Source organism: Ceratotherium simum, chromosome 38 (genome assembly GCF_057802395.1).
Source record: "Ceratotherium simum simum isolate JZ-2026a chromosome 38, ASM5780239v1, whole genome shotgun sequence".
Taxonomy (NCBI): Eukaryota; Metazoa; Chordata; class Mammalia; order Perissodactyla; family Rhinocerotidae; genus Ceratotherium; species Ceratotherium simum.
This window is the reverse complement of record NC_141937.1, coordinates 8,351,535-8,364,402: the sequence shown is the minus strand read 5'-3', so window position 1 is coordinate 8,364,402 and position 12,868 is coordinate 8,351,535. Positions and strand designations below refer to the sequence as shown.

Here is a 12,868-nt window from a genome sequence, read left to right as displayed (position 1 = left end):
TCACCTTCTCAGTGAGGCCAGCCACCACATTTAAACTCATCACACTTTGTCTCCACCACCTTTAGGGTTCTTACGTCCCATCACTGCTGCGTTTTCTTCCTTTGGTAGCTTCTCGCTGCCTGACGTGCCACAGACTGTGTTTAATTTGCTTTCTCTTGGGGGTGCTAGACTGGAAAGTCAGCTCCCGGGAGGGTGAGGGTTTTCTTCTGTTTCTTTCTCCCCTGTGTGTAGTAGGAACTTAGTAAATACTGTTGAATAAACCAGTAAAGGAGAGTTACATTGTTTTCTAATGTTTGCGTTGACGAACAGATGTATTTTCTGGACTGTAAGAATGCCAAGACATAGGTTCATGGTGTAAACGCGTTGCTGTGTGGGTCACTATGGCAATGAACGTGGCCACTTTGTAGTTCAGATCCGATCCTTTGAAGCAGACTCAGCGCTGCAAGGTAATTGCTTGAGAGGGCGGCATGAGGCTTGTTTGGGGGGAAGGGGGAGCGCGTTGTCTGGCTGCTGTACTGCGCTACGGGGTGCGCTGTGCTGTGATCGCTGCTGTTGCTTAAAATCTGGCCTTCTTGTTCCCCAGGGACTGCTGATGCTTTCATCATCCGCTTCGTTTGCAATGATGACCTTTACCCAGGAACCCCCAAATTCCTGCATCAAGACATTGACTCTGGCCTGAAGCTCCGAAACACTTACTTTGAGTTTGAAACTGCGTTGGCCTGCGTACCTTCTCCAGTGGATTGCCAAGTCACGGGTATGGCCGAGAGGACAAGGAGTTAAGAGGCCCGTGTGTGTGCATGAGTGTATATGCATGTGTATGTGCATGTCTGTGTGGGGTGTATGTGTGTTTTATTTTACAGGAAGCATGACGCTTGTGTTATATAATTTCTTTGGTGCCTAGAGTTGTAATATTTCTCTTGAAGAGAATTTGGATATATAATTAATGGTTTTAAGCTTTATTTTGGAATCAGAAGCTGCTTAAGAACAGAAAACTCAAGGGAAAAAATAAAATACTCACTGTCAGAGCTTCTTATTTGAGGCAGGAAAAAAGAAAAAGATGTTAAAGCTCTGTAAAGTGTACCCCAGATGCTGAACAGTGTCCCCAGAACCCCTCATTCTCGGTGGGTTGGTCCCGCACCTCCACATCAAGGGTGTGTCATTGGGAAGGGTGGTTTCGAGGATCAGAGCGAGTGTATGTTTCTGTAGGAAAAGCCTCTTGGCTTCCTGTGAATCTCCTTATTTTTCTGTTATGAATGTCAAGTTGGCACATCATCAGTCTTCAGTCAGGGTTGAAAGGTGGTGCCCCAAAGCTAACAAGAAAGTAGGAGTATCCAGCATGGTTCTATTGTGTTTCAGACCTTGCTGGAAATGAGTATGATCTGAGTGGCTTAAGCAAAGTCAAGAAGCCTTGGACTGCTGTCGACACCTTGGCTGATGGAAAAAAAAGAACTTTCTATCTGAGTGTCTGCAATCCTCTCCCTTATATTCCTGGGTGCCGTGGTGAGTTTAGGGGTTTTTTTTTTTTTTAATAATTTTATGTATTTATTTTTTCCCCCAAAGCTCCAGTAGATAGTTGTATGTCATAGATGCACATCCTTCTAGTTGCTGTACGTGGGACGTGGCCTCAGCATGGCTGGAGAAGTGGTGCGTCGGTGTGCACCCGGGATCCGAACCCGGGGCCTCCAGCAGCGGAGTGTGCACACTTAACCGCTAAGCCACGGGGCCGGCCCGAGTTTAGGGGTTTTGACTCAAGTTCCCTCTGCCGTTCCTCCCATCCCCTTACCAACAGATTTCCTGTCTCTTTCAGGCAGTGCAGTGGGATCTTGCCTGGTGTCAGAAGATAACAGCTTTAACCTGGGCGTGGTGCAGATCAGTCCTCAAGTTGCAGCTAACGGGTCCCTGAGCATTGTCTATGTCAATGGTGACAAGTGTGGAAACCAGCGCTTCTCCACCAGGATAACACTTGAGTGTGCTCAGATATCAGTGCGTGTGCCAACGCATGATGAATGTCTTGTCTGTCAGCCTTTCCATCTCCCATGTCCGTTTAGTCTCTGTATCTTCTGTCTAATTCAGAACTTGCCTGTATTTTCATGAGGTTTAGGCCTTCAGTAGGGTTTGACTAGACTGTAGTGTTTCCCCCAGGGTTTTACATGTTTATATAACTTCACATGGAGGTTAAAAGTTGGGTATTAATTGTGGCTATCTTTTGACTGATTTTTTTTTTTTTTTTAAATAAATGAAAAAATAAGCTATTGGTTTCTATTATAGGGATCACCAACATTCCAGCTTCAGGATAATTGTGAATACGTGTTTGTCTGGAGAACGGTGGAAGCCTGTCCCATCGTCAGAGTGGAAGGTAAGGGCCCAGCTCACGAATGGTTGTAAACGTATGAAGTATCACACATCCTAAACTGCATCTTAGATACGAAATCTTGTAATAACGGCCACCTGCGTGATCATGAAATGCTTGTTAGTGGATGGATAATTTTTTATCCAGGAGTTCTGTTACTCCACTACATTGCTAACTTTACCAGTAACGTTTTCTTCACGGACCTGGATTGGTGGGTTATTAGCTTCTCACACTTGAAAACATTAACTTGGGATTTTGTTTTGTTTTGTTAGATTAAGCAGATCTTTATCCTGTGACGTAGGCTTTTCTAGAAAGCTGTTTTCCAGGCAGTTTGTATTACATATGCGGGCATACCTCAGAGATATTGTGGGTTCAGTTCCAGACCACCTTAATAAACAGCTTACACAAATTTTTTGGTGTCCCAGTACCTATAAAAGTTATGTTTACACTATACTGTAGTCTTTTAAGTGTGCAACGGCATTTTGTCTAAAGAAATAACGTACGTACCTTAATTAAAAAATATTGCTAAAAAATGCTAACCATCATCTGAGCCTTCAACAAGTTGTAATCTTTTTGCTGGTGGAGGATCTTGCCTAGATGTTGATGGCTGCTGACTGACCAGGCAGGTGGTTGCTGAGGGTTGGGGTGGCTGTGGCAATTTCTAAAAATAAGCCAGCAATGAAGTTTGCTGCATCGATTGACTCTTCCTTTCACAGACGATTTCTCTGTAGCATGTGATGCTGTTTGATAGCGTTTTACCCACAATAGTACTTCTTTCAAAACTGGAGTCGGTCCTCCAGTTTTGCTGTTACTGCTTTGTCAACTAAATTTATACTTTTTATCCTTTGTTGTCATTTCAACAGTCTTCACAGCATCTTCCTCAGGAGTGGATTCCATCTGAAGAAACCACTTTCTTTGCTCATCCATGAGAAACAACTCCTCACCTGTTAAAGTTTTATCATGAGATTGCAGCAATTCAGTTACATCTTCAGGCTTTACTTCTAATTCTAGTTTTCTTGCTATTTCTGCTACATCTGCAGTTAGTTCCTCCAGTGACGTCTTGGACTCCTCATTCCTGAGGGTTGGAATCAGCTTCTTCCAAACTCCTGTTAATGTTGATATTTTGACCTCTTCCCATGAATCTTAAATGTTCATAGTGGCATCTAGAATGCTGAATCCTTTCCAGAGGGTTTTCAATTGACTTTGCCCAGATCCATCAGAGGAATCACTATCTATGGCAGCTATAGCCTTATGAAATGTATTTCTTAAGTAATAAGACTTAAAAGTTGAAATTACTTTTGGATCCATGGACTGCAGATTGGATGTTGTGTTAGCAGCAACGAAAACAACATGAATCTCGTACCTGTCCATCAGAGCTTTTGGGTGACCAGGTGCATTGTCAGTGAGCAGTAATATTTTGAAAGGAATCTTTTTTCCTGAGCAGTAGGTCTCAACAGTGGGCTTAAAAAATTCAGTAAACCACGTTGTGAAGAGATGTGCTGTCATCCAGGCTTTGTTCCATTTATAGAGCACAGGCAGAGTAGATTTAGCATAATTCTTAAGGGCCCTAGGATTTTTGGAGTGGTAAACGAGCATTGGCTTCAACATTAGCCCCTAACAAGAGAGTCAGCCTGTCCTTTGAAGCCAGCCGTTGACTTCTCCTCTCTCGCTATGGAAGTCCTAGATAGCATCTTCTTCTGATATAAGGCTGTTTTGTCTATATTGAAAATCTGTTGTTTAGTGTCATTAATGAGTGTCATTAACGTTCGTTAATGATCTTAGCTAGATCTTCCGGATAACTAGCTGCAGCTTCTACATCAGCACTTGCTGCTTCACCTTGTACTTTTATGTTATGGAGAATGGCTTGTTTCCTTAAACCTCATGAACCAACCTCTGCTAGCTTCAGACTTTTCTTCTGCAGCTTTCTCACCTCTCTCAGCCTTCACAGAATTGAAGAGAGTTAAGGTCTTGCTCTGGATTAGGCTTTGGCTTAAAGGAATGTTGTGCCTGGTTTAATCTTCTATCCAGACGCTAAAACTTTCTCCATGTCAGCAATAAGGCTGTTTCTCTATCTTGTCATTCATGTGTTCACTAGAGTAGCACTTGTAATTTCCTTCAAGAACTTCTCCTTTGCATTCACAACTTGGCTAACTCGTTGGTGCAGGAGACCTAGCTCTTAGCTTATCTTGGCTTTCAACATGCCTTCCTCACTAAGCCTAATCATTTCCAGCTTTTGATTTCAAGTGAGAGATGTGTGACTCTTCCTTTCACTTTAACTCTTAGAGACCATTGTCACTAAGTGGCCTACTTGGCCTAATTTCAATACTGTTGTGTCTCAGGGAAGAGGGAGGCCTGAGGAGAGGGAGAAAGATGGGGTCAGTGGAGTAGTCAGAACACACCGAACATTTATTGATGAAGTCTCCTGTCTTATCTGGGCATGGTTCATGGCCCAGCAAAACAATTACAGTAGTAACATCAAAGATCACTGATCACAGATCACCATAACAAATATAATAATAATGAAAATGTTTGAAATATTGTGAGAATTACCAAAATGTGACACAGACACAAAGTGAGCAAATGCTGTTGGGAAAATGGTGCCAATAGACTTGCTCGATATGGGGTTGCCACAAACCTTCAATTTGTAAAAAACACAATATCTGTGAAGCACAATAAAACGAAGTGTGCCTGTACAAAAACGAGATAATGTTGAAATGATGTTTAATGCCTATTTTGAGACAGGACTTACCTGATTAAAAATTGTGAAACTTTTTGCCTGCAGATGTGAGTGAGTGTGTAATGGCACTTGCCCTTCACTTCTCGTGTGTTCTTGCAGGAGACAACTGTGAGGTGAAGGACCCAAGGCACGGCCACTTATACGACCTGAAGCCTCTTGCCCTGAATGACACCATCGTGAGTGCCGGCGAATACACTTATTATTTCCGGGTCTGTGGAAGGCTGTCCTCAGGTATTTGCTCAACCAGCGACAGGTCCAAGGTGATCTCATCGTGTCAGGAAAAGCGGGGATCCCAGGGATTTCAGAAAGTGGCAGGTACCATGGTTTTTTCTTCTACTCTTGTTGCAAAAGAATGGGATTACGTGTTTGGGATGTTATGCTAAAGATGACATCTTTTTTGAGTAGGAAGAGTGACGGCTGTGTTCTGGTGAAATAGCGTATTCATGATGGTTCTGATTTTGATTTTCTTAATCAGAACACATACTGACGAATGTTGTTGGCGTTTATTTCATTCTTATTTAGCAGTACTGGTTAATGATTCTAAGATCCTATTTCTTTTCTTTATGACGACACTGGGACACACTGAACTAGCCAGTAATGGACGTTCTGAGGTAGTACTTTCTAGAATTGAGTCAAAGGGGACACATTTAGTGTAGGGTTTGGCTGTAAAGCTTATAAAGGGCAGGCTGTTGGTCATCATACTGTCTCAACAGCTGGGGAAAGTAATAAGTTTAGGAACATTTCAAAAATAAGCTGAAGGAGCTGTGCTGGTGAGTCTGGGCAGCCCTCGGGGGCCGTGTTGTGGAAGTGACATCCACTTAGCTGATCAGGCTGAGGAACGTCTGCATGTCATGGTGCCCGTGGTTAGTCTGTAACATCGCCACCTTGGATGGGAGGAGGCCTGGTTTTATTCTTCCTACAGTGTAATGTGACAGGGAGTGCGTGGTACAGTGCTGGTAGGCGAGACATACTTGATCTTCTAACTGTTTATTCAGGATGCGGGACGTGACATGTCTGCTATGATGAGCGTGGCGACCTGGGGGCTTCCTGAACCGATCCTTGTTTGATTAGCTTCTTCTTGAACAGGTATCCTTACTCAGAAGGTGACTTATGAGAATGGGCTGTTGAAAATGAACTACACTGGGGGGGACACCTGCCATAAGGTGTACCAGCGCTCCACAACCATCTTCTTCTCCTGCGACCGCAGCACGCAGAAGGTGAGTGTGCTCAGAGCTGCGGGGAAGTCTGTGTGGCGCTGTGGGGTGCTGCTTCACCCTCCTCCTGCTGCCTTGTCTTTATAGGATGAATCTGCTCTTGAGCCTCATAAAATCTCCTGATGAACTTAGTTTAGATACATTATTTATAGAAAATATGTTGAAACCTTGATTAATTTGTATAGATTTTAATGAACATAACCATCCTTTACTATTTTCATCCTTAAAACTCAAAGTATAAATGAATGGAAGTCTCCCATTTTACGTATGTGTCTCTCTGAACTTTTCTAGCCAGTATTTCTCAGGGAGACTTCGGATTGCTCCTACTTGTTCGAGTGGCGAACCCAGTATGCCTGCCCACCTTTTGACCTGACCGAATGTTCATTCAAGTAAGTCGAGGCCTATGTTGATGCTTGTGGACAGTCAGATTAACTTGATACGATTGTGCTTTAGTCGTTCATGGTCTGGGGGACTGAGGATTAGATCAGTCAAGTGATTTCTCTAAGCCTTAGTTCCTTAAAAATGAGGAGTCAGATTAGGTTAGCACCCAAATCCTTGCTGTGATTATTGTGTGTCAGGATGCATACGGGGAAGGGATTGGAGTCAAAACAAAACCTTGCATGATTCACAGGTGTAAGTGGAGTAGTGACCAGGTCACCTGACCTCTGACCCTCCCGCAAACACAGCTTGTCTGGGGACACGACGATGAAGGAGGCATGGAGAGGGCAATGGCAGAGATGCACGGGCTGGGGTGTCAGAGAGAGCATGGGGGGATGACACCCAACCTGCAGGTTCTTGGTGGCCGTCACTGGCTCTTGATCTCCGTTACCTGAGGCTCAAATATGCTTTTGAAGTCGGGTGCTTGGCAGCTCCTGAGATGAGGTGGAGGTTTTCATTGTGTGTGAATTTCAACAGTCACCCTTGAAACTATTAGAAAGTAGTCATCTTGGGTCCTGACCCTGGAGATTTTGGTTTTGTAGGTCTACAGTTCTGAATATTTAAGGGACATGTTGACAGTTCTACTGTGTGAGGACCCACTCTGAAAAGAATCACTGAGTTATAGCATCCTATCCTGGGGAAAAATTGAGTCATTTCCGTGTTTCCTTCCATTCTTTATTGTGTTTTGTTTTCTTTTATTTAGGTAAAATAATACATTTTTGAGGTTTTAGTAAAGTATGGAAATGCATACATTTTAGTCATCTATGTTTAGTAACTTTAAATCCTAATTTAAATTTAGTAATGTTACCTTTTCCAGTTAATGCTTCATAAGCATTTTCATGTGAAACAAATTCACTTCTCATTTCTAATGAATGTGAGCTGTTTTTCCAAGTAGACATCCCTGATTTACTTAGCCATTCTCTTACTGTCATTTGAGACTGTCTTCAGCTTTCTGATATTTGTGTACAAGGAGTGTTAGTTTGATATTCTCTGCACGTAAAGCTTTTTTCCCCAAAATATTTTTATGTCAAGGGAAAATTGAATTATCGGTTAAAATGAAAGCTTATACATGTATGTTGTAATAAATTCACAAGAGTACAAAAATGTATCAAATGAAGTAAGCTTCCCCTACTCCCATCCTCTCACCTCAGTCTCATTCCGCCTTTTACCATATCTTCTTGTGGTTCTTTCTGGAGCCTTCCATGACTCTAAATGATACATATACACCTGTTTGTCAATCTCAAATGGTATCTATTGATCTCTGTCTTAAAAGATGAGAAATGTAATTCACATGTGCTCTTCTCCTCTCTACCCAGCTCCACCTTTGTTAGTTCCATTTTTATTTCTTCTAATGGCCACCTCTAGAATATTAGATACTACGCTCCAAGCTCTATTTCTTGTTCCATCACCTTTAGACAACGTCTCTTTACTTCCTGCAGTGTAAGATGAGGGCCTCAGATGCTGCCTCCCCCCGATTCTCCTTCTCCTCGGCTTCTACTCCCCCCTGCTGTTCCTCCCGCCCGCTGCTCCTCCCTTCCTGCCTCTCCTCCCCACTCTGCTTCTCCTCTCCCTCTGCTTCTCACTGCTGCCACCTTAATGTCAACAAACTGTTGCTGGCACATTGTCAAGGTTTAGAACCTTTATATTCTGTTTGGTAACTCTAATGGTCTTCCTAATTTTATTCGCAGAGTGATTCTAAAGAATTAAACACTAATAAGCAGCATTTACAATATTGCATAAGTGTCATTTACTGAAAACTCACAAGGTATGATGGGCCTGCTCTTTCGGTTATCTTTCGTTCCCTGAATTATAATTCATTTTCTTTTAATGGGTGCCTTAAACATGCATTCTTGATTTAACAAAAAGCTAAAGTTACTCAGGAGCTCTGCCCATCTCTCCAACAATGAAGTAAGGTGGCACGTGTTAGCGTTGGACACTGTGTCCCCATCTCCATGGGACTGTTGTCTAGTGTTTCAATTCTGACTTGTTTTCTTACCTCTCAAAGAAGTCATGATTGTGGTTTTTTAAAAAATAATCATCAGTTGCTTGACTGTATAAATTTTGTTTTATGAAAAGAAAGAGAAATAAATATTAGTTTCTTTGACTTACTCTTCGCATCTTATTCCTTCCTTTTGACATAATTTTCCTTCTTTAAGTGCTTGGTTTAGTAGAATGCTACTCATAGTGCTGGTTTGCAAACTACTTGCTACTGGTCTCTGATGAAATAAGCAACAGAATGTAAACCAGCAGTGTCGCCTTGCACACTGTCAATGAAGGAACCAGTGTATCAATTCATTGGTTTATCTTCTGGCTTCTTATGCATTTCTCACTAGTCCTGGGATACAAACCACACTTTTTTTTTTTTTTTTTTTTGTGAGGAAGACCGGCCCTGAGCTAACATCCGATGCCAATCTTCCTCTTTTTTGCTGAGGAAGATTGGCCATAGTCTAACATCTGTGCCTGTCTTCCTCTGCTTTACATGGGACGCCGCCACAGCATGGCTTGACAAGTGGTGTGTCAGTGCGCACCCGGGATCCGAACCTGTGAACACTGGGCCACTGAAGTGGAGCGCGCCCACTCAACCGCTGCGCCACCGGACTGGCCCCCAAACTGCACTTTTGAGTAACACTGCTTGGTAGTTCTAACAGAGAGTCTGCAGAATTAAAATCTTGGTTTTATTTGGAAAGGCTTAATTTTATCCTCACTAGCTGGGTACAGAATTCTAGATTAACAGTTTTTTGTCAGCACTTTGGAGGTAATCCAGCATCTCCTGGTGCATCTTATTGCTTGTTAAGAGTCCACCCTCTGTCAGCCAGCTTTTCTCTCTCTCTCTCTCTCTCTCTGCTTTTTTTTCTTGTGTTTGTTCTGCAGTCTCAGTATGATTTGTTTAGGTGTGCTTTTATTATATATTATATATATTATATATATATTATATATAATATATATAATAATTATTATTATTATTATGTTGTTTGGAAGTTGGTGCTTTCTAAAACTAAAGATGCGTGTTGGTTATTTATTTTGGAATATTTGCAATTATTATATCTTTGAATGTTGCTTCTAACCTATTCTGTCTCTTTTCTTTTGGAACTTCTATTAATCATGTCTTACACCTTCCCATTCTTCCTACTATGTCTTTTAATATCTTTTTCATCTGTTTCTGTACTTTTTTTTTGTTTAATTTCCTTAAACCTATTTTCCAATTTACTGATTCTCGTATCAGCTGATTTTAATTTGCTGTTTGGACTGTTTGTTGCCTTTTTAATTTTTGTGACTGTACTTTTCATTCTAGGAGTTCTATTTGCTACTCTTTCTCCCCACCCCAGCTTTATTGAGGTATAATTAACAAATAAAAAAATTTATATATCTAAGGTGTACAACTTGATGTTTTACTCTATGTATACATTGTGAAATGATCACCACAATCAAGCTAATTAACATATCCATCACCTCATATAGTTACCATTTTTATATGTGTAGTAAGAACATTTAAGATCTACCTTCTTAGCAGATTTTTAAAATTATTTTATTGAGGTCACATTGGTTTATGACATTATGTAATTTCAGGTGTACATTACTATATATCAGTTTTTGTATAGACTACATCATACTCAGCACCAGTAGCCTAGTTTTTATCTGTCACCATACATATGTGCCCTCTTAACTCCTTTTGCTCACTCTCCCCACCGCCTTCCCTCTGGTAACCACTAATCTGTTCTCTTTATCCATGTGTTTATCTTCCACATATGAGTGAAATCATATGGTGTTTGTCTTTCTGTCTGGCTTATTTCGCTTAACATCATACTTTCAGGGTCCATCCATGTCGTTGCAAATGGGATGATTGTCTTTTTTATGGCTGAATAGTATTCCATTGTATATATATACCACATCTTTATCAATTCATTAGTTGATGGGCACTTGGATTGCTTCCACGTCTTGGCTATTGTGAATAATTCTACAGTGAATATAGGGGTGCATATATCTCTTTTGTACTGTTGATTTCATGTTCTGTGGATAAATACCCAGAAGTGGGATAGCTGGATTGTATGGTATTTCTATTTTTAATTTTTTGAGCAGTCTCCTTACTGTTTTCCATAGTGGCTGCACCAATTTGCATTCCCATCAGCAGTGTATGAGGGTTCCCTTTTCTCCACATCCTCTCCAACACTTATTATTTCTCGTCTTGTTAATTATAGCCATTATGATGAGTGTGTGAGGTGATATCTTATTGTAGTTTTGATTTGCATTTCCCTAATAATTAGTGATGTTGAACATCTTTTCATGTTCCTGTTGGCCATCTGTATATCTTCTTTGGAAAAATATCTGTTCATATCCTCTGTCCATTTTTTGATTGGGTTGTTTGTTTTTTGTCATTGAGTTGTATGAGTTCTGTATGTCTTTTGGAAATTAACCCCTTTTCGGATGTATGATTTGCAAATATTTTCTCCCAGTTGGTGGGTTGTCTTCATTTTGTTCGTGGTTCCTTTGCCTTGCAGAAGGTTTTTTAGTCTGATGTAGTCCCATTTGTTTATTTTTTCTTTGGTTTCCCTTGCTGGAGTAGACATGGTATTCGACAAGATGCTAAGACAGATGTCAGAGTGTACTGCCTATATTTTCTTCGAGGAGTTTTATGGTTTCAGGTTTTACATTCAAGTCATTAATCCATTTGGAGTTAATTTTTGTGTATGGTGTAAGATAATGGTCTACTTTCATCCTTTTGCATGTGGCTGTCCAGTTTTCCCAGCACCATTTATTGAAGAGACTTTCTTTTTTCCATTGTATGTTCTTGGCTCCTTTGTCAAAGATTAGCTGTCCATAGATGTGTGGTTTTATTTCTGGGCTTTCAGTTCTGTTCCAGTGATCTGTGTGTCTATTTTTGTGCCAGTACCATGCTGTTTTGATTACTATAGCTTTGTAGTCATGTTTTGAAGTCAGGAATTGTGATGCCCCCAGCTTTGTTCTTGTTTCTCAGGATTGCTTTGGCTATTCGGGGACTTTTTTGTTGTTTCATATAAATTTTAGGATTCTTTGTTCTACTTCCATGAAGAATGTCATTGGGATTCTGATTGGGATTGCATTGAATCTGTAGATTGCTTTAGGTAATATGGACATTTTAACTATGTTTATTCTTCCAGTGCATGAGCATGGAATATCTTTCCATTTCTCTGTGCTGTCTTCGATTTCTTTCAATAACGTCTTATAGTTTTCAGTTTATAGGTCTTTCACCTCCTTGGTTAAGTTTATTCCTAGATATTTTATTCTTTTCGTTGTGATTGTAAATGGGATTGTATTCTTGACTTCTCTTTCTGCTAGTTTGTTATTAGTGTATAGAAATGCAACTGCTTTTTATAAGTTAATTTTGTACCCTGCAACTTTGCTGTAGTTGTTGATTATTGCTAATAGTTTCCTGGTGGATTCTTTAGGGTTTTCTGTTTATAGAATCACATCATCCACAAACAGAGTTTTACTTCTTCCTTTCCAATTTGGATCCCTTTCATTTCTTTTCATTGCCTAGTTGCTCTGGCCAAAACATCCAGTACTATATTGAATAGGAGTGGTGAGAGTGGGCACCCTTGTTTTGTTCCTGCTCTCAGAGGGATGGCTTTCAGTTTTTCACTGTTAAGTATGATGTTGGCTGTGGGTTTGTCATATGTGGCCTTTATTATGTTGAGGTACTTTCTTTCTTTACCCATTTTATTGAGAGTTTTTATCATAAATGGATGTTGGATCTTGTCAAATGCTTTCTCTGCATCTATTGAGATGATCATGTGATTTTTATTCCTCATTTTGTTAATGTGGTGTATCATGTTGGTTGATTTGTAGGTGTTGAACCATCTCTGTCTGCGTCCCTGGTATAAATCCCACTTGATCATGGTGTATGATCCTTTTAATATATTGCTGTATTTGATTTGCCAATATTTGTTGAGGATTTTTGCATCTATGTTCATCAGTGATATCAGCCTGTAATTTTCCTTCTTTATGTTGTCCTTGTCTGGTCTGGATAGCAGGGTAATGTTGGCCTCGTAGAATGACTTAGGAAGCATTCCATCTTTTTCAGTTTTTTGGAATCATTTGAGATGGATAGGTGTTAAATCTTCTTTGAATGTTTGGTAAAATTCTCCAGAGAAG

The 12,868-nt window shown here is 40.6% G+C and overlaps 1 protein-coding gene across 1 annotated transcript in view; it reads left to right on the top strand.

Moving 5' to 3' along the window:
- Window positions 1-12,868, top strand: part of IGF2R (insulin like growth factor 2 receptor) — a 117,392-nt gene that overhangs the window by 70,973 nt on the left and 33,551 nt on the right. Inside the window, exons 23-29 of the mRNA XM_087425066.1 lie at window positions 584-754; window positions 1,357-1,500; window positions 1,808-1,983; window positions 2,269-2,356; window positions 5,187-5,402; window positions 6,174-6,304; window positions 6,593-6,690. Of these exons, the coding sequence (XP_087281192.1) occupies window positions 584-754; window positions 1,357-1,500; window positions 1,808-1,983; window positions 2,269-2,356; window positions 5,187-5,402; window positions 6,174-6,304; window positions 6,593-6,690 (1,024 nt within the window). The remainder of the gene's footprint in view (window positions 1-583; window positions 755-1,356; window positions 1,501-1,807; window positions 1,984-2,268; window positions 2,357-5,186; window positions 5,403-6,173; window positions 6,305-6,592; window positions 6,691-12,868) is intronic.